Below are 26,997 nucleotides of genomic sequence, written 5' to 3' on the forward strand. Positions count from 1 at the left end.
TTATATAACACGTGTCAACTCAACTGTGTTATCAATGGTTCGAAAAGAACTGGCTTTTGAAGTCATAGATAAGTCTCTGCCAGGAATCCTCATTATTGTTGTACCCGGTACTTATTGAGTACAAGGGTATATTGTATTCCTGCGAATTTATGTAACAGGGAGAAGGATTCATCTCTGACCCCGGAAAGTATACATATTCTTGACCAAAATTAATATCCAAGTCGATATAGTCATTTCCCTATGAACGCTTGGATATAAAAGACTCCAAGATATAGAGCTAAAAAATTTCCCATGTAGGCTACTATGTATAACAACTTATCAGTTGAGGAATATTTTAAATTTTTTCCACATTTTGTAATTAAGCAATCCACAGTCAGAAGTATGCATTCCTTTCATGACTTTAAATATTAAAAAAAATGTTTCAGATCATTTCATATTCCATTCAAAGAATGACAAAGATTTTTGGAATATAACAAATATTTTTATTCAAAATTTTAATCTGCTTTTTAATATATCAAAATTAAATTGTATATTTTATTAGCAGAATTTTAAGCCAACCATTCGCGCATCAACTCGGCGAGCTTTTCCTTAGAAGCCCTCATTTCTGCAGAATCGGTAGATCTGATCGATCCAAAGTCAGAGCAGTGGGAGGCATTGGCAATGAGTGTGGCTCCTTCAGCCACTCCGTGACCCATGGGATTCCAGGGATCGAGGGCGCCATGGGTCATGTAGACATTCTCCACTCCGGGCTCCATGCCGCCAAAGTCTACGTTGGTCTGGGCCACATTGTTGCTGATGTATTCGTTTCCATACCGCGAGTTGAAGACATCGCCGCAAAGGGTGGTGTACAGGGTGGCGGGGAACTTGGTGCCGAAGGGCTGGTTCCTGGAGCCAGAGCTCTGGTACCAGCCGTACTCATTGCAAGTCTGATAATACCAAGGACGACCTATCGGGGATATTCATTGATGTAGTTTTCATAGGCTATTACGTTGTTATGTGACTTACCAGCGTCAAAGTTTTCCACGCCCCACAAATAGTACTCCACGGTGCTGGCGTAGGTGGCATCAATGCAGCTGGGAACGCCCCAGGCCCAGTAAACCAAGTTGGCAATGGCTGTGGCATCATCACGGAAGCTCAACAAGTAGTCGCAGTAGTCGTTGATGTCATTACCACTATGGGTGGACAAGAATGAAGTATAGAACAGAATTGAGTTAGTTATCTTACCTTTGGTATTGTGCGATGCCAGAGAATACATTCGAGATACTGCCGAACAGGGACCACAGGTCCAAGTCGTTCTGGTCATCGAAGCTGTTGCACAACCGCAACATGGCCCTGGCTTCCGCACCCCGTTTGTTGGCGAACAAGGACTCCAGCTCGGCGATACCGTTTTGGATGCGATTGTAGCACTGCTGGCCGCCCAGCTCGAGGAAGGCCCTGCCCACCACCTCCTTGTACTCGGTGAAGTCAACCTTGGCCAGGAGTGGAGCGCTGGAGGCCCAGCCACCGACAACGAGGTCGGGATAGAGACGCTTGAACCAAACCACCATGGTGGCTGAGTAGGAGCCTCCGGCCAACACCACCTTCGAATTGGCCAACTGAGCGTTCTCCGACTTGAGGGTGGTAATGAAGTGGGCCACATCGGCCAAGGCCTGTTTCACGTGCAAGTATTGCAGGTTCTCAGTGGACATGGTGCTGTTAAACAAACGAATCTTTTAGCTAATGAAATGGAAAAGGAGCGCCAAAGCTACTCACGTGGTGGGGATACTCTCTCCGTAGTAACGATGTTCGGTGTAGACAAGGACTCCCTTGTGCTCCTGGGCCATATCGTACCAGTGGCCAGCACTGACCATGCTCTGCTCGATGGTCCATTCGCCACCCAAGTAAATGAAAATGGGACTGCCGTCCGTTTGGAACTCGTCGTTGATCAAGTAACGCTGTAAAATAAGATTGTACACATTATATTATATAATTTGAGAAAATAAATCAATAACTACCATCTGATAGGTTTCCGTGTTGCTGTCGTCAAAGTTATCCAACTTTTGGGTGATCCATTTCTCCTGGACATTGGCGCGCTTAGTCACCACCTGCTGTGGCGGACCCCGATTCAAGTTCTTTAGAGTCTTGACCAGAACTGGCACGTCCTTGGCCTTGGAAAAGTCCAATGCATGGCCAACTCCAAGGACCAAGACAATGGCAAGACAAACCAAACGAATCGCAGCCATTTCCACAAATGAACTAGCCGACTAGTTGACTTTCGGCTTTTAAGTTAGCCATTATGACGGGAGAGTTATGTAGTAATTTGCGGTCACGATAAGGATTGTAAATTTTTCAGATTCGATAAGTGACCAGCGACATGATATGATAGCCTCCAAACCGCGATTAGAAACTGTATTTTCAGAATGCCTTAAATCGATCGGAAGCCAGTTGAACCTTTCTGTCATTAGCGGGGAATCCATATTTATAATTCGACCATCGAAATCACAATCAAGAAAAAAACGCTTTTAATTATTTTCCACGTTTATCGATAGACTTTTCGAAGAACCCTCGACAAAGTATACTATTTAAGGAGCGTCCACTTGGTAATCTTAATGGCCTTTCCTACGAGTGATTGAAAATCATCCACACAAAATTAGTGATTATTAATGGGAAGTTCTCTTAATCTTATCTTTTTCCGTCGCTTTCGATCAATAAGTGGCTTCTAGGTTGTGTACATGTTTATTTACTTAATTAATAGTTACATTGCGTTGATTTATTTGTTTATTTATTTTATTCCTCGTTTACTTGACCCACTCGCGAACCAACTCGGCAATGCGTTCTTTGGACGCCTTCATTTCAGCTGAATCACTGGAACTGATTGAATTGAAGTCCTTGCAATGGGCGTATTCTGATTGGGTTAAAGATTATTGTTAGTTCTATCTTCATTACATAAAGTTCCTTAAGAATCTCACCTGGTAGGATGGTTGCTTGGTCTGCATCCTGAATTCCCATGGCCCTCCAAGGATCCAGCTGGCCATGAGTTAGATAGACGTTCTCCACGCCAGGAGACAGGCCGCCATAGTAGGCATTGGTGGTGCTCACCTGGTTGGTGATGAACTCGTTGCTGTATTTCGATCCGTACAGATCGGCACACATGGTGGTATAGTAGGTCACTGGGAACTTGGTTCCAAATGGTTGATCTGCGGAGCCGGAGGTCTGGTACCACCCGTACTCGTTGCACGTTTGGAAAATCCACTGGCGCACTGTGACCATAAATTATGGGATTAGAGGCAGTAAATCAAAGCTTTATGATAACACTCACTGATATTGCCATTGTAGTTAGTATCGAGAAGCACTCCGGTTATACCATCATAACTCAAATCATAGCACTTGCCGCCGCTCTCTGCGAACTCATCCAGTAGATAACTGGCCACACCAATCAGATCACTTGATCCTGCCATTATTTGTTGGCAAACTCCTTCGATTTGACCAGCACTATAGGATGGGATGATTAAAATACCATTCCTAATATATTTCCTATTGAAACTCACTTGTGTGTCTGCACAACTCCTGCAAAAATGTCCGAAATCTCACTGAACAAGGTCCAAATATCCAGATCGCTGGACACATCGAAGGGTTCGCACAGTTTCAGCAGGGCCTTGACCTCTCCTCCCCTCTTCGTGGCGAACATGTCCTCCATTTCGGCAATGCCATTTTCGATGCGTTTGTAACAGGCTGAGCCACCCATTAGTTCAATAGATTGACCAGTGATTTCCTTGTACTCTGAAATAGGTATTAAAGTGGTTAGAAAATACTTCAAATGAGCGTTTTAGCTCCAACTCACCTACAAAGTTCACCTTCGCAAATAACGGGGCACTGGAGGCCCAGCCGCCAGCCACCAGGTCGGGGTAGGTCTTCTTGAACCAGGTGACCATTGTGGCGGAGTAGGAGCCACCCACAATGATGACCTTCGACTCAGAAAGACCCTCATGGGTTGCCTTGATTGAGGTTATGAAGTGGGCCAGATCAGCCAGGGACTGATTGACAGTCAGGTATTTAATATTCTCATTGGAAAGGTCTCTGAAATGGGTTGTAAATATTTTAATAATGAAGGGATATTTATTAAAAATTTACTTACGGCAGAGGCTTACTCTGTCCATAATAGCGATGTTCGGTATAGGCCAAAAGTCCATTGTGTTCCTTGGCCATGTCATACATGTGGCCTCCAGTTATTCTTCCAGAGGATATCTCCCATTCTCCTCCCAAATAAATAAACAGAGGTCCTCCCGATTGGTACACTGCATCGTTGAGCATGTACCGCTAGAAGTGTTTTAAAAATCTTTTAAAATAACCGTTCAGATAAGGGAATATCTTGGAATATTTCCGAATTATGAACACCATTGGAAATGTGGTAATAATTTTCATAATCTTTAGTCTGAAATTAGGTAATAGTCTCGTATCTTGCCTACCATTTGCCAGGTGCGGGTTTCTGCTTCATCGAAGTGATCCAATTTCTGCTCGATCCATAGGGTCTCTACTATATCCGCTCTGTTTTGATTGCTTGGCAATGGAGGCTCTTCATGGAGCCTCTTAAAGGTCCTTTGGAAAATAGTAGCCCTGCTCTGGGCAAAGGCTAGAAGGACCAAAGCAATTCCCAACCAGAACTTCATCGTTGTCCGTGGAGACTCCAAATGGAACTGATCAAGCCCCAGCAGTTTATGTGCAAACTGATTCTCTTGGGTTAGCTAAAAGCCAAATCTTATCGCCAAGTAGTACTTAATTAGCTGTTTGTTAAGCCAGTAAATAACATGTCAACTGGGCTAAATAGATTGTTGGGTTTTTGAATGTTTTTTCTTATTAGCCTTAAATGACATGCGGCGTCTTATCGAACACCACCACCTATTCGATTATCAATCATTGTGTTTCACTCGCTCTGGTCGAGGGTACTTCAAATGTAGGTAATAGAATTACCCCGATAAGAGCTTAACACCCTGTAGTACAAGTACTACTTGTTCTTGTCAAGTAGTAGGAGGTGTTTCACATACCCTTTCGTGGAAAGAACAAACTACTTTATTAACTTTTTTTGCTGAATCTATGGATTTCTTGAAAACCCTATTTATTATTTCCGAATTCTAGTTCTTAACTTGTAACTTTTGAACTTCCCAATAAATATCTCTCTTCAACTTTTGTATAGAGGGTTTATTATTCTTATTACACGCTTTCAGATCCTCGCAGTGAAATGCATCTACGAAAATCAATCATCAATCAAAAATGCTTATAATCCATACTAGAAAGTCACTTACCTTTCAAGTAGTAGGTTCGATTGTGATTTCTTACTTTTGTGGCTGACCAAGGATCGTTTTCCGCTTGAGTTAGAAATACTTTACGAACACTAGAATTTTCGTCCATGTCTTCTAAAACTTGATCAGTAATTTTTATCCTTTCAAGAATATATTCTCGTGGTATTGTAAAAATTTCTTCACAATAATTTAAAAAGAATTGTAACGGAATATATACTGTAGTTTGAAAGTTTCCCAACTCAGAACATTGCTGGTAAAACCAAAGGCGGGCTGAAAATTAAGTTCAAAATTCTATTTAATATTAAAAGGAAACTACACCCACCTGAATCCGTCGCATAGGTCTCATTCTTAAGAGTCAGTGTCATGTCTAAGCATTTAAAATCAATTCCCAAATTCTCAAAAACATTCGGGTTATTATTTGTATGTCCTTTGAAACTTTGTTGATAAATACACTTAAATTCGTGAACTAATTGGCTTCTTAGATACGAAATAAAGGAGGTTTCCAATATATCCTTACAGGCCTTTCTAATAGTGTTTTTGCTGTCACAGAAATGATAAGATTTTGAACAATTTGAACAAATTATTGAACAATTATTATTCATTTTATTACTTACTCTCCAAACTGAACTAAAGATGCAAAAATGACTGCAAATCTTTCAAATGCAATCTGTTTTCTCCAATATTCTTTACATGGTTCTGACTTAAAAGTATAGTCACAATTTTCTGTATACTGACTGTCAATACTTTTGAAGCCTTTTATTATCTCCTCATGACACTTGTGACCGCCAATTTGTTCTATAATATTGAATACATTTTCGAAGTAGCCTTTAAAATTGGCCTTAAACTCAAAGGGTGCACTTGAACCCCATCCCAAATCAATTAGTTCGGGATAGAGTTTGGCAAACCAAGGCACTAAAAACCCAGTATACGATCCGCCCACAAGACATACTTTGGAACCTCCAAAGTAGGTGGTATTAGCTTTTAGGAACCTTATCAATGTTGCAACGTCTTCCAAAGCCTGCGGAATAGTGAGGTATTTGAGGTTCTCCAATGTCAAGCCTCTGACAATTTAATATTTCATTACCTAAATGTCAAATATTTGCAAAATATCTACCTTATTTGGGGTTTACTTTCTCCGTAGTACCGATGTTCGCTGTGGATCAGGTATCCATTAAACTCCTTTGCCAAATCGTGCATGTAACTGTCAGTTAACATAATCTTCGAAGCATTTGTGCTTGGCGATAGAATAGTGCCTTCTCCGCCGATGAAGAAGAAAATACTTTTATTCGGTTTGAAGTAGTCCTCCTTAACCATGTATCTCTAAGACACCAGGAACTATATTTTAAGAAGTAGGAAAAACTATACGCACCATTTGAAATGTTTGGGGAGTACTATCGTTAAAATGATCCAACTTTTGCTCAATCCATCGGAATTCGATGGGAGAGCTGTCCGATTGAATGGTACTATAATATGTTAAGAATAAATATATAATTAGCTTCCCGGTAGCCATTACTAAAAATATTACTGTACAGAGTCTAACAATGCATTTGCTTTTATAGGCTTTAGAAAAGGCATATAAAATTACAATTAAATGGTTTAATTTCCATGGCTAGAAGTATCAAGTTACTGCTCTTGCTTATCTTTTAATATAATTTCCACTTCTATCGATAGACAAATTGAATGTCTTCCCTACTCTGGATAGAGTTCAACACGTGTTCCACATAAAAAGAGAGACACATCAATGCCTATGATTTTCTTTCGATTTTAATTAGTCCCATCAATTGGCCGGAAATGCTACTCCCCTTGACAACCCTTGAGAAACCGACAAGGAATTCCTGAACACTTGCACACCAAACACGTACCAAGTGGCGGTTCAACTGGGACCACAAAGGGTTATGGCTGGTGGGGGAAGTTTTTCCTACTCCAGATAATAGACAGGAAAAGCGTAGAATTCGTGGCACTACAAAGTGGATTATAGAGTAGAGGAATTCGAGGAAACACTACTTTATATGCAGGCTCGAATAATCAATGAAATGGCAAAAGGATGTGCGTGTGCAATAATGATTTGCATTTTGGTTTGGGGTGTCTTGATTTTATATATTTTCCTCTTATTACAACAACCTTTTATAATAATCATTTTAAAATCAATCTACTCCTAGGTAATATTCTATGATTCGGACTGGAATCCCACTGTCGATCAACAGGCCATGGACCGGGCGCATCGTCTGGGCCAAACTAAACAGGTGACCGTCTACAGGCTCATCTGCAAGGGCACCATCGAGGAGCGGATCCTACAGAGGGCCCGAGAAAAGAGCGAGGTGAGTGATCGGGGTACAGGAAACCCCATTGAAACCAAACCGCAAACTCTTCAAGTTCGCTCGGTTTTCCTTTTGTTTAAACGCATATTAGGCACGTGCTTTTGTTGGGTTTACAAAAAAAGGCCCTCCTAAGCCCGAAGCATTGTTGCGCCTTTAGGTATTTACAAAAAAAAAAAAAAAAAAAATAGAGGGCTACCCAATGCGAAACACGACTACCAGTATTCACAGATGCGATTGGAATGAGTTGAGATGGTAAACCAACACCGGAAATTATTTATACAATTGGTTAGGCGACATTTCGGTTACGCCTCCTGGGTTCTCTATAAGTAAGAGCATTTTCCGCTTTCTTGTGCATTTATTGGTTTGGTAAACAAAAACGAGAATGTCCCTGATTATCATATAAAAGCATTTCGGGCCGCCAAACGAGGAAATTCGGGGTACACTTTGGCGCTAACCCCAAATGCTCGAACGTGTTTCGTTTCGTTTCCTGCCCTGAATTTCTAATTTTATTCAATTGCATATTGGATACTTTTCTCTTCCGATTTCAGATCCAACGCATGGTCATAAGTGGCGGCAATTTCAAACCAGATACCCTCAAACCCAAGGAAGTGGTCTCCTTGCTGTTGGACGACGAGGAAATCGAAATGAAGTGTAAGTGGAAAAAATAGTAAATTAAAAGTTGATGGTGTTAATATTTATTTATTCTTCAAACAGATCGACAGGAGGCCAAGTTGCAGTCGTCCTCACCGCTTCCAGGAGCCACTCAAGGCGAACGCAAAAGACGAAATCCCAATAAGGTGAGAACGATTCGTCCCAAAAAGAAGGAACATCGTGTTGGCCATTTCATGCATTATCCAAGCCGACTTCCTACCTAATGGCCGTTTATTAGACCAAGTTTGCACTTGCTACACGACAAGATTCGTCTTCGCTTCCTAATGAAAGTAAATGATCTTTTGAGTGAGGTTCAAATTGCGAATACGGCCATATACAGAGAGCAGAAACGAGAAGCAGGCCCGGCTCTGTTGTTCTTGGTCTCTGGCATTGCATTGGTGGTCATGGTCACGTGATTCATGCAATATCAGACACACATACGACCAACAACAAAGACAATTCAATTTGCTACAAAACTCAACTCATCGTCTTGGCTGGTCTTGGTCTGGTACATAGCGTGCTTTGAACCTACTCCATGGCCCATGAGCCACTAGCACATCCAGCCCACTGTATTCATTCATCCAAGTGTGGTGCACTGCAAAAAAAACCTATGTACAATGTTGAGAGAAAGTTAGAATTATACGATAACTGGAATTCTTCTAGTCCCCCAAGTTCTAGCCATTTTAGGGTTGTTTATTCGACAAGCAGCGAATAGAAGGACTTGAAACTAGTGCAATAGCCAAATATATCATACTTGAGATTCTTTTAAAATTATTCCCGGTGTAACCATATTCCCCACTAGATATTCCATACCTAGTACTCTCCAAAGCAAACACTTTGCCTTACCCTACTTGGACTCGCAGTCTCAGTCTCTCGGAGACTCTTTTAAAAATCAGTTTGAAGTGCCTTTTGGCTTGGATCGGATTGGATTGGTTTGGTTTGGGTTGGTTTGGGGTGCAGGCTCTGCCGGCTCTACTACCACTGACAAAACTGCTGCCACTACCAACTAACCACCTCCAAACTCGGGCCCTGGCTCTTCTTTGTGCTTTGTTTTTGTTGGTTTCGCTAAATGATTTTGTGCGTTCAATGGAACACTGATTATGGTCTGGTGCTGGTGTTGCTTCTTTTCTGCCTTTTGGCCAAGTCTGAGTCTCCATCTCCGTCTTGGTGGCTTCTCTCCGTTTTTGGTTCTGTGGCACTGCCAGCTCCTCCATTTAGTGAGTTGGGCACTCAGACCTGCAGTTGTACTCCACTCAAGTTCATATGCCACCGGCCGCCGACACAATGCGATACTATACCATACTGGCACGCAGCTTTATCCCCCAATCTCCCCCCGACTGCTCCCGGCTGTGTTGTCAATTCATTTACGGTTGGAAGTTCAAGTTTCCAATGCGCGAATGCGAATAGTACTTTTCATGTTTTCAGGTTAAGTGCTGGCTGGGCTGGCAGAGTTTTCCTTCCTTTTGGCTGTCCGATCGAAGAGGGGCATTCATTTGGAACAGATTCTGCTGCGGAAGATTTGTGTGTCGCAGTTGTACATTATGGAACGGTTTATTTTCTTTACTGAAATAATGACTTATAATTTACCAGAGTGCTTTATGCCCAGTTGGTTTTATTGGTAGAGGAATGCTAACCGATCGTCAGTAGAAGTTTATACTTTAATTGCATTTTAATAATCATTTAAGACATATGTGAGATGGGATGCCTCTAAAGATGATTAAAAATTGTATAGCTTTAGCAATGGGCTTGGATTCTCATATTCTTGCCAAACTATTTCAGACTTTAACAAGGTAATATCATTAATCTTTGAGCGACTTAACAAGCAACTAAGTGCATGTTGGAAAATTGCTACTGTTTTCCCAGCAATTGGCCATCAAAATCTGGGCGAAATATATGCAAAACTCTTTACCCTACTTCCGAACAATTTCTTCAAGCATAGCAATTACCAGATAGCCTCCCTCCGAAAACAACCTCGACTGCGTCCCATTTTTAACACTAGCCCCTTAACTTGACCGGCCCATAGCTCTTGGTTCTGGCCAAGTTTGGCATGAATGATTTTATGCCACCTGGCAGGGGGCGGGGGAGCGGAGATAACTTGGCATAAATTATAAATGGCTTAAAGGGGAGGAAGCTAGAGGGGCCAGCCAGAAGATTGTATCGCAGGAACAACAAAGATGTTCCACTTCCGTTGCCCATTAAAATGCTAATTGATTTGATTGTTACATTCGGGAATTGAGGTATAACCTTTTTATATCATATTTGTTTTTATTGTCTTAGGATGTAAATATGGGTGGCAGCTCCACCCCTGCCCCCGTGGTGGTTAGAGAACCCGACGACGATGTGCCCAGTTGCAGCTCGGCGGCCAAGCGCCCGAAACTGGATCCGGAGGAGGACTTCATCGACGTGGGCATCACCTCCTCGGCCTCCAGTGTCGGCACGGACAGCAACCATCCTACCCAGAGCCAGGAGACCTATGTGCCAGGAGCCACCTGTGTGGACAACGACTCTGAAACCGAAGCCGTCGTGGTGGACAACGATAGTCCCACAATAATGGGTCAAAATGAATCCCTGAGTGAGTAGTTTATGTATATGGATCGGAAACCTATCCTTCCGCGAAACTCGCCTTCAAAACCTGACAATGTTTTCATAATGTGGGCGCATGGCATCTCAAACTCGAATGTCTTGCTATTTATGTAGCTAGTTAGTGATTAATAACTCATATTATTTGGTAATCGCCTCCAGTACATAGGCAGCCGAAAATGTGGTCTACCAGGCTAACTTGCCTCATGCCCGAGAGCATGTCGGCTGTTATGAGGGGCCAGTTGCATGTGGGATGTGCAACGATTGCAGCTTGTTAGCTCATGCGATTTGGTATTTGCATTCGAGACGATAAGAGGAGGAAAATGAGGTGCTGCAATGCACAGGCCACAGACATTTCAAATTTGTTTAACAATTAACCAATCGAAAGTACAAGACGTTGAAAAGTAGGCAACGGGTAAAAAACAGAAAAATAAAACTGATGTGAAATCGCGACAAGTGCAGCGTCAGCAGATCGTTGATGCAGGTTGCTGGTTGCAAGTTGCAAGTTGCTGGCTGTGGCAGCCAAAGCAACAGCAACAGCAACACAAGGAGACAGCAAATGCTACGATGGCATCTGTGACTTGACCAGTTTGTTGCCAGTTTGTTTGCCCGTTTGGTTGGCCAAATTGTGGCACACTCACTGATTGGCCTGCAATTCGCCTGCGAACGCAGCTAATTTTGCCTATGTCCCGGTTTCATCTCGTTACTGGAAACGCGCTCCTGTCTCTTGATAACGTTTTCATTACGACTTGTTGTCGATGTTGATACTTCCCGCTCTTCACTGGATTACTGGAAAAATAGTGATACATGTATAAAAAATATATGCTTTTATAATACTTTAAAACTCATATTTAATTACTCTTTTTGCTTCTTAAAATAACATTTTTTAATCCTAAATTGTAAAAAGAATCAACTCCAAAGTCAATCAACTTCGAGAGTATTTCCCAGCCTTGTAAGACATACGCAACCCGATTGATTGTGGCCGAAGTTGATTATGTTTGGTTAGCTTGTCACTCGTCGTTTGGTTTTTGTTTTATATTCGGTTTTTGTTTAGCATTAAAATGCCACAAAAAAGCAAGGAAAGCCAGGGGAAAGACTGTAAGAAAAACGAACTGAAATGCGGCTCATAAATAATTTTTTTTTTACGTGCACAGGGCTTGGCCGAAAGACTCGGCTAATTTAATCAATGAGCTCACGTGTTGTGGCTACATAAATTGCCAATCCGAGCAGGTTGCTCTTGTTGTTTTGATTTCGTAATGTTAACCGACATTTATTTGCCGTTTATTGCTGTCTCGGGGCAAAATGAGGCATTGTCATGAATCTGGGGAGGAGGGCAGTTGTAGTGTCTAGAAATTCTTTCCTAAGAAATGCTGACTTCTACCAGACTCAACTGGAGCGAAATGTTTCACTTGACGGGATTCCTTGGCGGGAGTTTAATTTTATGCAGCAGGACGGGCCAATTGTCCACATTTTTGTGTTGCATTCATCATTCAAATTTCGCAGTGCGTGCACCACTTTTCCCCATTCCCCATTCCCCTTGGCCACCATTTAATTGTCGTCTTGTGTAACACACAATGTGCAACAATTTCTTAATTGATGCCGTTCAATTGGGACACGTGCCAAATGTGCAACTTTCACATGATCCGTCCAAGCGAAATGCAACCGGAGCGGATTACTAAACGATGCCATTACTCCACCCCAAGGAAAATAAAACGAAATCGAATTAAATATTCATTAGATCATAGATCCTTGTCCACTTTGTCAGCGGAGCTTGTGAGACATGAAAATAATTAAGCGAAAACACTTGTCGTACATATACATAGTACGGTACGTACGCGTACCGGTATTGTTTTGACTCGCAGCTCCCAGGGAACAGCGGCAAAAAAGTATCTCATAGAATACAAGTTAGCCATGAGTTGCAATTACACCGGAGATCTTGGCAGCAAATCAAAACTGCGAACAAAAACTTTGATTGGCCACAAAAATTCACACAGACGCAGATAATTACAAAACCTAAAAAAATCATTCTCGAATGCCAATCATCCAAAGGCATATGAAAAATGTGCGTTTCGTTGGAGCAGTCAGAGCAGAAGTATTCAACATAGGATCGGTTTGCTAATGCCTTAGTCGATTTTAGCCCGAAGTTTGGCGCATAAATTTACACCTTATTGGCCCCCATAGCGCCCATAGTGAGTACGTGCCGGGGATCGCAGCGCTGCCTTGTTTTTCCTTTTGGCCAATTGCAGTTGGCCACTTGTCGGCCGGCCTGAGACTCTATAATTAAAGTGGTTTTGACTCAAATTGGTTAATCATATTTGCAATGTGAAAACGAAACGAATTCGCTCAAGAATTCGCAGCTAGACAGAGTGGGTTGGATTTAAATGCTTGACTTAATAATGGGGTATCAGATGGACATTAAAACCACTTTGATTGATTGTAATACAAATTAAGGCGTTTAGGATTTGATTATAATAATTAAATTCTTGGAATATTTTGGCTATTATCTTTATTTTCGGATTCTTAACTTGATTTCTTACTAGTGAAAAATGAAATATTTTATACTTTAAACAACTGCTGCTAAGCTAAGTTAACGACTCGATGATGTTTCCAAAATAATCAGACCACAAAAATGTACATTCCAATTACATTTCAACCCCTAATGTTGCCTTTTTTAGTCGATCCTTTGGGGTGTTGCCCTGGGGATATGTATGTATTTTTTAGTCGCCGGCTCCACCAAAAAATAATAAGGGAAACGAGGAAGGGCAGCACCATCTGCCAGCGAGGTTTTTGGTCATTAAGCAAATGTAGCGTAAAATTGTTGGCGTTTCCGTTAGTTCGAGTCCCATCTGTGGTGTCAATTTCACACATGCTATGATCACTTTGCGGTTGCCAGATTGACGACTCCTTTTTTTTGTGGTTAGTCAATCCATAAAGTCCTTGTGCCTGTTTGGTAACACCCTTCGCAGTTCCGGCCAGGAAGTGTTCGGCTAATGACTTTCAACTTGGCTTCGGCAAACAGGAAAACTGGCGACAACAAATCAAAACAATGGCAGCGGACAAACCGCCGACAACGCAACAGCAGTTGGCTGCTCATCAAATGCAACACGCTGCCGAAGACGATGATGAAGATGGGCGACATAGCCAACAGAGACCACAAGTTGCAACCGGGGCCAGGCGTAGACAGCGTTAGAAAGGCCAGAAGAGGCATTGGCATTGGAGGCAGACGGCAATCACCAGGCAAAAAGTGCGATCGATAACAATGCGCACCGAATTTCAATTGGCTGCAGGAGAGGATCGCATCGCAAATGGGGAATACAGTTGCAGTTGGCCAGCCACGAAAGGAATTGGGTTATGACCTCGAATGCGTGTCGCCACGGGCAATGCCACAAAGCATCTTCTAGCCACTTGCAACTTGCAGCTTGGAGCTTGCCTGGGCTCGTGATTGAGTCGTTTGGGTTCAATGCGGTTTGCATAAAAACTAGCCAGTTTATTCAACATTTTTCAAGCTTTGAAAGGATGTACGTATCTTTTGCAAGAAAATTCAATCAAATTTGAATGCCGTGTCTAAAACGTGAAAATGGAAAAAGGAAAAAGGGATTTTCTTTGCTCCAACTTTCAGTTTTTGTGTCAACGGTTGAATGTTTCTAACAAATCACAAATATTGTTGCTTCGAAATGAAGAAGAGTAAACGGTTTGCCAAGATGTTTCTTAAAATAATTTGCAAAAGCCTAAATGAAAAAATCAGAAAAAAAAGTTCTTACAAATTTTATCGAAATCCTATTTTGGAATCCCTTTTATTCAAGCATTTCAAAATTCTCTTTGGCTAAGTACGAGTGCTTTGTAATTTCTGGGCCTTAAGAAGCACCATGTCGGACGCGCGCTTAGTCCGTTCTTCGCAACGCGAGTGGTGTGATCGCAACTCGAAGCCCAAGCCTCCGTTCTACACACCATTCACGAGACCGAACCCGACTCGCTGGCAAAAACCCGGACCTATGGGCCGGGATGATTGGGCCAATTTCCACAAACAGTATCAGGGTACCTCGAGGGTAGAAATGGCAAGACGGCTAGCGGGTGGCCGGGTTAACTCCGATAGGTAACGTTTCCAAAATTATGGAGTCCTTAAACCAGACCGTAACCCTTCTCTAGGGCAATAGTTAATAGCGGGAAGAAGCCGCCATTAAGAGAGCAAGTTTCGAGCGATGTCTTTGAACGCTTGAGCCAGCCGAAGTGGCAGCGCGAGAAATACGTTCCTCCGGAAAAGGAAATATTTCCATACCGTCCGCATATCAGAGGACGATGTCCTCCGATGCCGGAAAAGGGCAGACCCTCGAGGAAACCAAAGGTGCCTTGCTGTTTCCAGCACAAGGATCTAGAGATCGAGTTCTGGTCGAACATCCGTTTCCCCGTTTCGCGGAAGGCCCTCTGCGCCCAACCCAAAAAAGCTATCATTACACTATCCAAGCCCAGGGAGTATCCGCCACCTCAGCACTGTCCAATCCCTGATAGACCCGATGATCTCTTCGTGCCCCGTCGTAACAAGATGACGCCCATGCAGTGGCGACTCCATCGCCAGCGCCTCGAGTTCCTTGCCAAGCCGCCTTCACGCGTTTTGGCCGAACTGTGCCGAAATTGAATCCTAAATTGTGGTTCAAATTCTTGGCACAAAGCTACATAACCACTAACTAAACCGGGTAGCAACCGTTCCTATCCAGTTTAGTTAATGGAACTGTAGTTTGGTGGTAATAATTTTACCTTCAAATTGGAACTACTTTAACTCAAGAAATTTTATTAAATCTGTGCTTAATAAAGAATACATTTTGTTAATTTTTTGAAGGGTGTTTAAGAGCATATGTTTCAGAAAGTTATATGGTGAAGGCTATAGAATAGTTTTCAATCTCCAGTAGGCCACAAAAATGTTTTCGAGAATAAGGGCCCGAAAAGCAAGCACATCAGCTTAGGGAAGCTGTTAGGGCGCAGCCTAGACTAAAATTTTGAAAAAGTGTAGGTAAATAAAAAAAAAAAAAGAAAAATTTTAAGTGGAACCTTTAGACTTCAGGCAAATGAGGAGCACAGAGCAGATGCTGGGCCAGGGTGATGTAGCCCCCGATGGTTTCGCCATTGAAACGGAACCCGGGACAAAATCCGCGCCTCCGCCCTCATGGTTGGAATGGTGTGAACGCAATTCAAAGCCTCTGATTAGAACGGTGACCCCGGTCCGACGGAAACTCACTAGATGGCAGAAGCGGGGTCCGATGAGCAAAAAGGATTGGAAGCACTTCAGCGCCTGGGCGGCAACTCGGGCAATGCCCCGGGAACTGCCCGAGATTGAACCGACGCCGCTTCCATGTGCCGCCAGATACCTGCCATGCGCCAAGTGGGGGAAAAAACCTTTAGATCCGGATGAACGGGAAGAGAAGTTGGAAGCGCTTTCCATGCCCCGCACTATCACCGAGAAGTATACTAAGATCTACGATCCGCCAGCCTACTCCCCGGCGATTGTGTGGGGTAGACCGCCTCACCGCGATCCTGGAAGGCCTTTCAAGCCTCCCTTCGTTCCCCAATGTTTCCCAAACGACGACATAGAAGGAGATTTCTGGGCTCAGATGCGCTTTCCCATTCGTCCGGCTGCTCTTTTAGGTTCGGCCACTCCTCGAATCGTCAGTCTCGCCAAGCCCCGCCAATACCCTCCCATTCCACATTGTATACTCCCGAAGACACGATTGGATCCATTGGACGAGCGACCACCGCCGCGGAAGAAGTTCACCCCCAGGGAATGGCGCCACCACCAGATCCGGTTGATGTACCTCTCCAAACCGATCACCAGACCGACCTATGATTTCTACTACTACATGGCATAAAGGCTGCTGCTCTTGGTTCTTTCATGTGTTTGCCAAATTTACTATTTGTGGGTCAAATAAAATTTCGAAATAATAATTTTATGAATAATTATTAGAAATAGTTTTAGTTTAATTTTACCCTTGTTACTTTATTCCCATGAATCAATGATTTTACGTTTAATTCAGACATGGCTAAATGGACCATGCAAAGGTTGCACAAGTGTACCTTTTTATGTATTTTGTTCTTTTTTTAAACATTTTTTTTAGTTTATAACCAAGAAGCCTTTGCTTTAGCCCTCAGTTTAGCCCTATGTCCTAAGTCAACAAACATGTCATTCTATTTTTACTAATCGTAATACGCAGACCACAAATTTAAAAGTTTTATTTTATATTTAAAAATATATGTTGCCTCGATTGAGTTTTAGTTCCAAATTCTAAGTGAAAGATAGGTCGTTGATAGCAGGAATCAGAATCCGAAAACGAGACCGAAAAATCCCAACTAGTCAAGATGAGTATGCTTCAGGAGGAAAAGCCAGCGAGTGTCTTCAGCGTGGCAAAGCCACCGCCCAGTTGGGTGGAGTGGTGTGAGCGAAATTCGAAGCCTAAATCCCCGCGGATTGTCCGTGAGAAGTATGTTCCCACTCGATGGCAGACCCCGGGACCGATGACTAAAGCCGACTGGAAGTACTTCTACGAATGGGCCGGCACGCGCGCCATGCCGAAGGAGCCGCTGCCGGAGCCTGAGAAATACGATTTTCCGTGCGAATCGAAGATTTTGCCCTGTGGCAGGAAAACGAAGACCCCCGATCCAGAGGAGAGGGTTGAGAGATTGAACAATCTTGCTATGCCTCTTTATCGGAAGAGCAGCGAGAAGCACCAGTACTTCTATCCTACGCACCCCTACTCACCAATAATCGTCTGGGGCCAACCGCCGCTGCATGACAAAGGACGGCCCTTCGACCCCCCGAAGATACCAAAGTGCTTCCCCAACGAGGAACTTGAAGGCAAGTTTTGGGCCGAGCTGCGCTTCGAAGTTCGCAAGGCAGCCCTCAAGGCCAGGATCTCGCCCCGAATTATGAGCATCTCCAAGCCGAAGGTCATGCCGCCCTACCCGCCCCACTGCGTAATGCCGGAACACGTCTACGACGTGCTGGACGTGAAGCCGCCGCCGCGCAAGAAGTTCACGCCCCAGGGATGGCGCCTCCACCAAATCCGCCTCATCTACCTATCGAAGCCTGTGTCGCGACCCGAATACGAATATTTTTATATGTAGTTTTATAAGTGAAGGGGTTGACCCTTTTCTTTGAAATTTTGCTGCTATTAAATAGACTTCCTTGTAACGTGGAGAAAAAATATTTGGGGCTATATCAGTTTCTCATTTTCTTTTGGGAAAGGCCAAAAACTATCATTCTTGGCCAGACTTAGCAACCAAATCCGTTAAAAAATGAACAATTTCGCACACAGATAAAAATCGCAAATTTATTTGACTTTTTATGGCTTACAGTAGCTGGTAAGAACCGGAGGAGAAAATGTAATCTAAGCCTGCAAATCTGCGATGGCAAACGTGGAGAGTACTGAGGGCCCGGCAAGAAGTCAAAGAGCCACTTAGTCATGGCCGGCGCATTACAGTCAAAGGTGAGCTCCTCGGAGCCGAGATTCCCTTCTTTCATTTCGTTTATCAGGCGTAACAAACATGCGTCACATTGACTCTGACTCTGGCACCGGGCCCCGAGAGCTAGGATCAAGGTTCACAAATGATCATCAGTCAAATCAATTAGATAATTGAATGAATGATTTGTAAAATCCGATTATGCTCGCCGGATTCTTATTCTTCCTCTGCTGCCGAGCTTCGTTGTTGGCAGTTGCATATATTTTTTACTTCCCGCTTTTTTCATCAGTTTTGTTTTCTTTTTTGCTGCTTGCAGTTATTTCTGTGGCCTTTCGTGCCAATAGGCAATATGAAGGTGCCCCAAGTCCCAAGTTCCAAGCCCAAAGTGAATGTTACCCGGCAAACAGCAGCAATTCTGGCAAAAGCAAAAATATTTATTACAATCGTAAATGCAACTAGAGCAGAGGGAATACTACGTATTATTGATGGTATAGGCAGTTCAATGGGTTGGAGGAATGGGGCAAAGTGTCAAAGGATTTTTGGTAAAGTTCTGGTGGACTGAGAAGGGTCCTTTCGACTTTAAACATAGCTGAGCTTTGTTAAAAAAATTATATTATAATTGTACTAAAAGAGTGAGAATTTTACCCTTTTTAAACACATTGCCTAACCTACTGTCTAAATTCATGAATCATAGCATTTCAATTGACTTTGACATTTTGCCGCCAATATCCTCCCCTCGTTGACAGCTTAAATATGCTAAAAAGCGAAACTTTTGTTCGGGCTTGATGTTCTGCTGCAATGCCGCGACGTTTGACCGAAATACATGCCAACAAAACAAGAACAAATTGCCGAAAAGCCAAGAAACCTCTTCGGGCTGTGTGAATTGCCTTGGATTGAATATTATTGATAAAACTTATGGCTTGAAATCAAAGTTCAGTTCAATAATGTAGCCAAGCTTGTTTAAGTTTGGTTTTCGGGCAAAGTATGAAAGGTACTTAGGGAAAATTAAAGAATTTTCTCTACCTAGGAATTCTGCAGACAATTTCTCTGGCGTCTGGCCGATGGCGATGATCACTGTAGTGACTAGACGATGTCGATCATGAGTTTGGGATCGAATTGTGATGCGGTGATGATCATTGATCATCCGATGGCCGATGAGGCTGGCTGCACTTGTGTGTACTGCATACCAAAATAGCCAAGCGCCAGGCAATGTCGCCAAACACCAGACAAGATACCAAGCAACAAATGCAACAACTGCAGAAATGGAACCAGTAGAACAGCAACATTGTTGTCTGACAATGTTCGTCTGCCCGCTGATTGCATCTTTTCTAACTGGCTCTTGTTTATTGTTTGTTGGTGGAAGTCTCGGTTTTTATTTATGCAATTTACAGTTAAGCTAAAGTCAGTGACATATAACTGAGTGAAATGAAAATGCTTAACCCATGTGCTCATAGCTTAGCTTGATTGTTTTTTAAACTTTTGGGCCAGTTTATGAAAGCAATTATTGCTAAAATCATAGAAATTTATAGAATCAAAAAGAGTACTGACTTTGAAAACCCCCTGTTCATATGCGGGTTAAGAATTTCAATATGGAAATATCTAAATTCGCATATTTTTCGTGTGGCATTTGGCTTGGTCTTGGCGAGGAACTAGTTTGCCGTTGCCATTGTCTCTGGGGCATAAAAAGTAACACGTTAAGTGCACCAATATGGTCATGGCACAAATAACGATGGTGCTAGTGGGTTTGCAGTGGCTGGTGGGTGCTCGAAATGGAGATCTCTGCCACAGGAAACCCAAGAAGGGATCCACGACTGCCAGCCGGCCGAAGCCCAGACCATCCCCATTAATTAGCCATTTACGTTCTCGGTTGGCCATAAAATTGTGGCAAATGTAACGAAACCCCAATTTTAATGTTTGTTTTTTGTTTTATATTGGGCCAGATGTTTCTGGATTCGGTCCCACTAACCGCAATTAATCAATAACGACTCACCTATAAATTTCCGTTTGCAGACTTCCTCGGCGACCTGAGCGGCATTTCGCCGATGCGGCGACGTCACCACCCGCGCGGCACCAAGCGAGGTCGTCCCAGGGGCAGCACGCGGCGGGGCGGCGGACACGGCTCGATGCAGCGCGTGCTGACGCCGACGCAGACCGGAGCGGGATCGGTACCGGGAGCGGCACCGGCAGCAGCTACGCCAACGCCAGCAGAAGCGGGAACGAGACCGGCAACGTCTTCACCCCTGCCACAACAGGAAGTAACCGGCGGTGGCGAGAACGTCGGCGAGGAAAGTAAGTACACTGGTAAAAAGTTTGGGATTAAAAAGGAGTTTCATAATAGAATTTTTAAGAAATAGGAATTAGGCTTTTCTTGTAGAGCTCAAAATTGAAAAAGAAGGTTATCCAAATCTGACTTCAATCTTTTCTTAAACTTAACTATTTGAATAGTATTTTTCTGTAAAATGTTTTTCTGTATCGCCTGCCAACTCATCCCCTTGAAGGAACTAACCCTTCGAAAGGATTTCCCCCGCTGTTGAATCGAGTGTCACTTGTCGCTAATCGCTTGTCATAATCACGTTTATCGCTGCCTTTACCGGAACAAGTATTCTTTTTGTTTTTTGGTAATCACTCCATTTCTCCCCATATTCAAGGTATTATCTTTTCCTTACTTTGTGGTTGATCTACCGGTAGTCCCCCCTTCGTGGCATTCACTTTTTTAATGTCTCGATTACAGCCCGCAGGAATAATGCCGCCTCTTTGTGGTACGTGACAATTTTAACGCAGTACCCGGCGTTTTGGAATTAAACAAACATTTTCAATATATATCCACTGAAAAATACTTTCAGATAAAACACCCCTTGGGGTGCTCCCCTTTCAGGCGACGGCAAGTCAAGCCAAATATTTGTTTAAAGATTTGCATCTGGTTGCATTATCTTTCCCCCTCGTGTCGCATTCCACATTGCTGTTAATTGAATTGGTTTTGGGGGGAAATTGGAACTAATTTATCCGTAAAATGTCATTCCTAATGCCTGGGCTACATCCAAGAACACGTAACTACGAGCAGATTGCAGTCAACGTGAATTATAATTTTCAAAAGTAATTCGCATCTGTTACATGGGGTACTTTGCGATTTTAAAGTCAAACAAATTCGATTTAAAGGACGCATAAGACTGCAACAATGTGGCAATTTTCAGTTGTATTTTCGGGCTCACGACAAATGATAATTGAATAAATCCGCTTAAAATCCCAGACTTCTGATGCGGAGCGAGGAGGGAGCACGTGACAGGAACACGTTCCGTAGCTGTTGTCCGAAAATGGAGACATAATCGCAATGGCAAATACGCAACGTTGCATAAATTACACTTGGCAAGGAGTTGGGCTTAAATGCGCCGGGGACTTTTGGCAATTAAAAAACCACAATTGCACACATTGCCACAGCCAGGATGCGTTCAAACGTGCGGCGGCAAATGTCAAGGGAATTAGTGTGAAAGTGGCCAATCCTTCATGAGTTCCTTTTTCATTCAACTAATGGAATCTACAAAAATGTTTTAAAAATGTGATACATGAACATTGAAGTTTATTCTTTATCCATTTCAGGTGATGTCACAGCCGGCTTAAGTCCTGCTCCTTCTGGCCAGTCTCCTGGAATGGCTGCCAAGCGTGGACCCGGAAGACCCCGCTCCAAGACTGCCACCCCCATCAGCCGAGGTACCCGTGGAGCACCACGAGCGCGTCGACCCATGGGTCCACTGCTCGTTCCTCTGGGTCGCAGTCCGGATGCCACTCCCCCTGGCAGCAGTCCCGCCACAAGTCGAGCACCAAGCCCTTCTCAAGGAACCACTGGACCTGAAGAAAAATAAAGATCAAGATTTTTTGATACAAAAATTAGTTTTTTAAATTGTTTAATAAAGATGGAAAATATACTAAACGAAGTGTCCAGTTTTAACAGTGTTTCAGACATTGCAGAGGATTTTCGGCTTTCAAATGGAGTACTAGTTCCAAAAGCAGTTGTGGTTTCCATCGACATATTTGGCATTCATCGCAATAAGGACTTTTGGGGACCAGAAGCCAATAAATTTAATCCAGATAACTTTCTGCCTGAAAATGTTCTTCAAAGACAACCGGTTGCCTTTATTCCTTTTTCTAAAGGCAAAAGAAATTGCATCGGTTTGTTTTTGTATTATAAAATTATAGTTATATAGATTGTATTAATTTTATCGTATAATTTTCATAGGTTGGAGATAAGGACTTATGTCTGTCAAGTCTGCCTTAGTAAAAATCTACCGAAATTACAGACAAAGCACAAGATATCTCTATGAGGACCTGGTTTATCACGATAATGTTGCCATGAAGCTGGCCGAGGACCCATTATAGAAATTTCATAAACGGGATTAGAATTTATTTTGATTTTAGTTTGCATATTTAGATTATAAGTTTTAGTTGTAGAAAAAAATCATTTTCATTGCTTTGTTATACCGTGGTACCATGGAATATAATAATTAGATAAATAAAAGTTGTATCCCACTCTTTTGTTAATTAGTAAAATCTTCCTTTTTTATGGTAGTTGTAATCATAAATTAATGAACTTGTAAAACTGTTAAAGCACTTCCGTTGACACTTGTCGCATTAGGCCTTTTTTAGTTTTGTGGTAGCAGACTTTTGGTAGAAATTCACGCATCAGTCGTCTAAATAATTGAAGACCGTGAAACAAAAGCCTTCAAATGAGAGGTGTAATAAAAATTTCTTAAAATTTGTTTCTGTTGTAATCAACACTAGCAGAGAAGCTGAAATTAGCGCAACCATCGGGCCCAGGCAAATAAAAGTCGTAATTAAATTAAGGAAAATGAGAAAAACTCGGTGAGAAATAGTGGTGGAATCATTGTCATATTTGGGCAATTAGTTACGCAGCACGATTCCCGCTACAAAAGGTTTCCTTGGCCAGACATTTATGTTCTCTATTAAAGTTTTACAAACTTTTTTATAACGGGGGAAATATGCTAAGGTAGCCGACTTATAAATTAAACAGGACACGCTTCTGTGCCAAGCAATAACTCAAAAATACTAAAATCAACACAGATACCAACGGACAGAACTTGCTCGACTGGATTTGTGGCAATGCTCTACAATGGCACTGATTGTTGGCAGTGTAAGAATATAAAGAAAGGGTTAAGTATTAAATACAAAATTATATTTTTTAAGGCAGGCAGTATTCCATATAAATTAACAATCCTTTTCTCTCTTTACTTTAATAAATAAGTGTATAGCTTATTCGTGACTTTCTCAAGACCTGATTTTCTATAGCTTGGCTTTGAGTCTCGTGGCATCTTTGACTTTTCAATATGACAATTCTTAATATTCCAACTGCAACTTGTTTTCCTTTCGGTGGCTATTTTTTCTGCTTTTCAGAATCGCCGGCGGCCAGTTGGCGACATTGGCGAACTGTCATAAAGCTGCACGATTCTTTCGTACTCACTGCAGTTGGAGAATCCGAGAAATGCTAAAAGTGTGCATTTATGCCAAGTGGCATCAGCGGCGGCGTCGGGCAGCCAGTCGGGCTTCCTTTACCCCCAACCTCCCATCAACTACTCTGCGGACCAGTGCGTTTATTAATTAGCAGCCCATCACAGAAAATCCAGATGCTCCTTGTGGACACTCTAGCTGGAAGTTTTCTTTTCACATAACAAATTAAATATTTAACCAAATAAATATTACAAATGTTATAAATTACTCAATAACACATAGTTTATAATATGTTTTGATTTAATATAAAGGGTAACAGCAGTTTCGGTGTCATGAAAGGTCCTTTAATTCCAGTTTTTTACTCAATTAAAAATCACAAACAGCATTGCATTCGTTGTCGTCTGCCTTGCACTGGCTGGTGAGGTTGATGCAGGAAAAGAAAATTGTTGAAAAGCCGGCAGCAGGTTAGGCTGTCTTACTGGCGTCGTTTAATAAGTTGGATAAAGCTAACCTGGCTAGTTAGTAGTATATCTATGAGCAGTCTATGTAGCCAGAAACTTATAAAAAAAAAACCTTAGAAAGTTAATCCTTCTGCAGCTGCTTCCGTGTGAGCAGGGGGCACAACCCAAGAAACTCATTCCGAATCCCTTCTTTTGATTTAATCCAGCGCAACTAATAAGCCGCAAGAAGCCTGACTCGAATCCTTTCCCCGGCAATCTAAGCCGGCGAAGATGTTCCACGGACAATAAAGAAGGAGCACAGGGTAGATTGCGTGGCCACACCTTGAAAAAATAAGCAAAAGGATTAGATTTTCTTCAAAAGCGAGCCACAAAAAAGGGGAAATTCAAGTTCCACTCCTTTCGGGCTCTGCCTACGCATCTGAGCGGCTTAGACCTCTAGATTCAGCTCATCATCCTTACAAAATAAAAAAGGGAAGGGATCGCAGGCTGCTCTAGTTTCCCTGCCACTTAAGAACAACAGAAGATCAGGGAAGAAAAGAAGGCTAGGTACGCAGTACGCATTCCATTCATCTGGCAGTCTATTTTTGGGAAATTAAAATGTCTACTCCTACTATTTGTCTGCGAGGGTACGGCCCCGGTTTCGCCGTGTCTTCGGCTTTTTTATGGTCCCTGCGCATCCCTCCAGTGACTATCTATCATATGTTCCCATCCCCAAGGCCGGATGGATGATGAATGTGCGCGTTTGGCGTCTCTAATTCAATTTATCTTAGACAAAGTCAGACTCCGCATAATGGATAGAATAAAGGAACTTTTTTCTCGAGTGGCAGATGTCCTTTCAATGTTTTTTAGGCGGCTGTTGTCTACATCAGCGAAAATTAAACAACTTCAAGGTATGCGAGTCCTAAGATCCTCTTCCAATGCAGTGATTTTCGTATTAAATGTATGTTATTTTAAATTGGCGTTTTGAAAAGTTTGCTTTTTAAGTCATTAGTTTTCTGCGAAAAAAAATTTCTTTTACATTCAATAAAAGTTTGTTTCTTAAGTCATTTGTTTTTATGCTAGGAAATCAGAATTCCAGAAATGTTTAGATAAAACCCAAGTAATCTGCCGCCCAGCAGGAATATTCGCCAAGGCAATGCAAACTATTTTAATGTAAATATTTGAAACAACATGCTACGACTACTGGACTCACATAATGAGCCCTGCTCCTCAACCTGATTCGCAGGTTGCCACAGGTTGAGGTCCTAGTCATTTAAAAATAGTGCAGACAGAGCTTGCCAGCAGAAAGTCGATGTGGAGGTGAAAAAAAAAAACTTGCACGGGAACCCGGGAGTGGAAAACACGTTACCAGCTTTAATGCATCAATTAAATTTTTTTCTTTTAATTATTTCTGCTGTTGGTGGCTTTTTGTTCCTGCTACTCCTGTCAGGCAACATGCTGCGCTCTGTTTGTTTTTTTTTACGTTTATTTTTTGCACAAATTGTTGCCTGCTTGGGGCATCTTGGAAGCTCGTGTTTAGTGTTTTTGAAAGCCAGGCCGAGCCACTTGTCCAGAGCAGCGCAGTGTGTTTATTGATATGTGTTCATTATTGGATTAGTTGTGGTCACGTTGGTTTGCTTTTTTTGAAAGAGTATTAGGGGTATTGACATCATTCTTTGAATTTTATAAACATCAATTTTCTAAGACTTAAAATCAAGGATAATAAAATCATTCAAGATATAAGATCATTGTTTTATTATTTTATTAATAGCTATGAGACTATTTTTACAGTATTTAGTTATTCGACTTATCTAACCTGATCCTTTTCCTTGTTTGGTTTTGGTTTTTATTATTATTTCTTTTTCACGAGTTGTTAAAAAAAGTCAATTAAGTTTTGAAATCGTGTTAGAGATTTCGCATAGTTTAATGTGGGAAAACAAGAGATGTTGCTACAATTTTAAGAATCTTGAAATGTTCAAATTACTTAGCTGCCTAAAATTCAATTTTAAACTTCTCCTTGCTCCTCACAGTTTGTCACAAAAGACTCCCCAAGCTAAAAAGTTACAGACCGCTCTTTTGTCATTAACATATCTCATCCTGTCGATCTGGACGCCAAGCTGAAGATTCCCCCACTGTAACCGAAACTTGACAAATATGCTTTCGGGTCTAATTATACCCAAGGAGCTCCATTGAATGGGCATGCTCAGTGAGCTAAGGGAGGAGCTGGTCGTGCGACCCCGATTCGAGGACCCTCTTGGGTTTTTTTTTTGCTCAGGTGGCTCTGCAATTACGCGAAATGAAAATGTGAATGCCAACTGGCGAGGGACACTAAAAAAATGGTAGCAAATTAAATTGTATTAAAATTGTTCGTATTTCAGTTTTTTATTTACTCGTTTTTTAAGCGTGTGAAACGTGAAACCATAGTTTCTATAAAACATTTCAATTTGTTCCACGCCCTTTCGTCAGATTATCAGCTTTATCTCAGACGATGATCGAGCTTCGCAGTTGTTAAAAATAGAAGAGAAATCATTTGCATATTAAGCAGCCCCTAAACCACGTCTGTCACAAATGCTTAGCATAACACGATTATTCATTTTTACAGAATAGTTAAGAGCTAACAATCGAGTTAGCCACCAATTAGTATTTGTTTGGCATCTTTCCTGTGGCCATGTTTTTGTAATTAGTTACGCCTGAAACCGTTCGGATCTTTGGCAACTTTATTCCCCATTCGGGGCACGTAGCTGTGAGGGGAGGTTTCAGATGGAGGTCTGTCAAAGTCCTCCAAGTCGAAGACGTCAAAGTGGCGCCATTCGTGGTCACATGCCATGT

General features: G+C 42.3%; 8 protein-coding genes across 9 annotated transcripts in view; 5 read left to right on the forward strand and 3 right to left on the reverse strand.

Annotated features, from left to right (window-relative positions):
* The window catches only part of LOC6501235 (chromatin-remodeling ATPase INO80), a 39,462-nt gene extending 17,254 nt beyond the window's left edge, over nucleotides 1–22,208 (forward strand). The window contains exons 9-14 of the mRNA XM_014911472.3: nucleotides 7,436–7,594; nucleotides 8,143–8,245; nucleotides 8,309–8,391; nucleotides 10,523–10,817; nucleotides 20,282–20,560; nucleotides 21,866–22,208. Coding sequence (XP_014766958.1) covers nucleotides 7,436–7,594; nucleotides 8,143–8,245; nucleotides 8,309–8,391; nucleotides 10,523–10,817; nucleotides 20,282–20,560; nucleotides 21,866–22,128 — 1,182 coding nt within the window. The 3' untranslated portion in view covers nucleotides 22,129–22,208. The remainder of the gene's footprint in view (nucleotides 1–7,435; nucleotides 7,595–8,142; nucleotides 8,246–8,308; nucleotides 8,392–10,522; nucleotides 10,818–20,281; nucleotides 20,561–21,865) is intronic.
* LOC6499343 (thymus-specific serine protease) lies at nucleotides 460–2,264 on the reverse strand. Its single transcript, XM_001954789.4, has 5 exons — nucleotides 1,995–2,264; nucleotides 1,753–1,934; nucleotides 1,225–1,692; nucleotides 1,006–1,172; nucleotides 460–946 (listed from the first exon to the last, which is right to left on the reverse strand). The coding sequence occupies exons 1-5, from the start codon at nucleotides 2,220–2,222 to the stop codon at nucleotides 549–551; spliced, it is 1,443 nt and encodes a 480-aa protein (XP_001954825.1). The 5' UTR covers nucleotides 2,223–2,264; the 3' UTR covers nucleotides 460–548.
* On the reverse strand, nucleotides 2,700–4,686 carry LOC6499342 (putative serine protease K12H4.7). Its single transcript, XM_001954790.4, has 7 exons — nucleotides 4,446–4,686; nucleotides 4,115–4,296; nucleotides 3,821–4,056; nucleotides 3,528–3,759; nucleotides 3,299–3,471; nucleotides 2,949–3,239; nucleotides 2,700–2,884 (listed from the first exon to the last, which is right to left on the reverse strand). Exons 1-7 carry the CDS (start codon nucleotides 4,644–4,646, stop codon nucleotides 2,778–2,780), a joined length of 1,422 nt encoding a protein of 473 aa, XP_001954826.1. The 5' UTR covers nucleotides 4,647–4,686; the 3' UTR covers nucleotides 2,700–2,777.
* On the reverse strand, nucleotides 5,048–5,740 carry LOC123256984. Its single transcript, XM_044714042.1, has 3 exons — nucleotides 5,599–5,740; nucleotides 5,280–5,526; nucleotides 5,048–5,221 (listed from the first exon to the last, which is right to left on the reverse strand). The coding sequence occupies exons 1-3, from the start codon at nucleotides 5,620–5,622 to the stop codon at nucleotides 5,109–5,111; spliced, it is 384 nt and encodes a 127-aa protein (XP_044569977.1). The 5' UTR covers nucleotides 5,623–5,740; the 3' UTR covers nucleotides 5,048–5,108.
* Nucleotides 14,447–15,668, forward strand: LOC6501237. The gene is made up of 2 exons (XM_001954791.4): nucleotides 14,447–14,918; nucleotides 14,972–15,668. Exons 1-2 carry the CDS (start codon nucleotides 14,692–14,694, stop codon nucleotides 15,456–15,458), a joined length of 714 nt encoding a protein of 237 aa, XP_001954827.1. The 5' UTR covers nucleotides 14,447–14,691; the 3' UTR covers nucleotides 15,459–15,668.
* Nucleotides 15,718–16,759, forward strand: LOC6502680. 2 transcript variants are annotated; one of them, XM_001954792.4, is made up of 2 exons: nucleotides 15,718–15,826; nucleotides 15,875–16,759. In XM_001954792.4, exon 2 carries the CDS (start codon nucleotides 15,886–15,888, stop codon nucleotides 16,681–16,683), a length of 798 nt encoding a protein of 265 aa, XP_001954828.1. In that variant the 5' UTR covers nucleotides 15,718–15,826; nucleotides 15,875–15,885; the 3' UTR covers nucleotides 16,684–16,759. The 2 variants fall into 2 exon arrangements, with proteins under 2 accessions (XP_001954828.1, XP_032305909.1); XM_032450018.2 differs by having other exon boundaries at nucleotides 15,729–15,826; nucleotides 15,882–16,759.
* On the forward strand, nucleotides 16,989–18,017 carry LOC6501238. The gene has a single exon (XM_001954793.4). The coding sequence runs from the start codon at nucleotides 17,171–17,173 to the stop codon at nucleotides 17,933–17,935; it is 765 nt and encodes a 254-aa protein (XP_001954829.1). The 5' UTR covers nucleotides 16,989–17,170; the 3' UTR covers nucleotides 17,936–18,017.
* On the forward strand, nucleotides 22,180–22,779 carry LOC123256985 (probable cytochrome P450 313a2). Its single transcript, XM_044714043.1, has 2 exons — nucleotides 22,180–22,435; nucleotides 22,503–22,779. Exons 1-2 carry the CDS (start codon nucleotides 22,180–22,182, stop codon nucleotides 22,511–22,513), a joined length of 267 nt encoding a protein of 88 aa, XP_044569978.1. The 3' UTR covers nucleotides 22,514–22,779.
* The last annotated feature ends 4,218 nt before the right edge of the window (nucleotides 22,780–26,997 follow it).

Source organism: Drosophila ananassae, chromosome 2L (assembly GCF_017639315.1).
Source record: "Drosophila ananassae strain 14024-0371.13 chromosome 2L, ASM1763931v2, whole genome shotgun sequence".
Taxonomy (NCBI): domain Eukaryota; kingdom Metazoa; phylum Arthropoda; class Insecta; order Diptera; family Drosophilidae; genus Drosophila; species Drosophila ananassae.

Excerpts from the sequence above, each read along its gene's own strand:
- LOC6499343 (XM_001954789.4), bottom strand. The coding sequence starts at position 2,222 with ATGGCTGCGATTCGTTTGGTTTGTCTTGCCATTGTCTTGGTCCTTGGA. Across the intron at positions 1,173-1,224 it reads GGCATCGCACAATACCAAAG|TGGTAATGACATCAACGACT; the intron begins GTAAGATAACTA and ends GTCCACCCATAG. Across the intron at positions 947-1,005 it reads CGTGGAAAACTTTGACGCTG|GTCGTCCTTGGTATTATCAG; the intron begins GTAAGTCACATA and ends TATCCCCGATAG.
- LOC6499342 (XM_001954790.4), bottom strand. The coding sequence starts at position 4,646 with ATGAAGTTCTGGTTGGGAATTGCTTTGGTCCTTCTAGCCTTTGCCCAG. Across the intron at positions 4,297-4,445 it reads AAACCCGCACCTGGCAAATG|CGGTACATGCTCAACGATGC; the intron begins GTAGGCAAGATA and ends AAACACTTCTAG. Across the intron at positions 2,885-2,948 it reads CCAAGCAACCATCCTACCAG|AATACGCCCATTGCAAGGAC; the intron begins GTGAGATTCTTA and ends TAACCCAATCAG.
- LOC123256984 (XM_044714042.1), bottom strand. The coding sequence starts at position 5,622 with ATGAGACCTATGCGACGGATTCAG. Across the intron at positions 5,527-5,598 it reads GACCTATGCGACGGATTCAG|CAATGTTCTGAGTTGGGAAA; the intron begins GTGGGTGTAGTT and ends TGGTTTTACCAG. Across the intron at positions 5,222-5,279 it reads TCGAACCTACTACTTGAAAG|ATGCATTTCACTGCGAGGAT; the intron begins GTAAGTGACTTT and ends TGATTTTCGTAG.
- LOC6501237 (XM_001954791.4), top strand. The coding sequence starts at position 14,692 with ATGTCGGACGCGCGCTTAGTCCGTTCTTCGCAACGCGAGTGGTGTGAT. Across the intron at positions 14,919-14,971 it reads GGCCGGGTTAACTCCGATAG|GGCAATAGTTAATAGCGGGA; the intron begins GTAACGTTTCCA and ends ACCCTTCTCTAG.
- LOC6502680 (XM_001954792.4), top strand. The coding sequence starts at position 15,886 with ATGAGGAGCACAGAGCAGATGCTGGGCCAGGGTGATGTAGCCCCCGAT.
- LOC6501238 (XM_001954793.4), top strand. The coding sequence starts at position 17,171 with ATGAGTATGCTTCAGGAGGAAAAGCCAGCGAGTGTCTTCAGCGTGGCA.
- LOC123256985 (XM_044714043.1), top strand. The coding sequence starts at position 22,180 with ATGGAAAATATACTAAACGAAGTGTCCAGTTTTAACAGTGTTTCAGAC.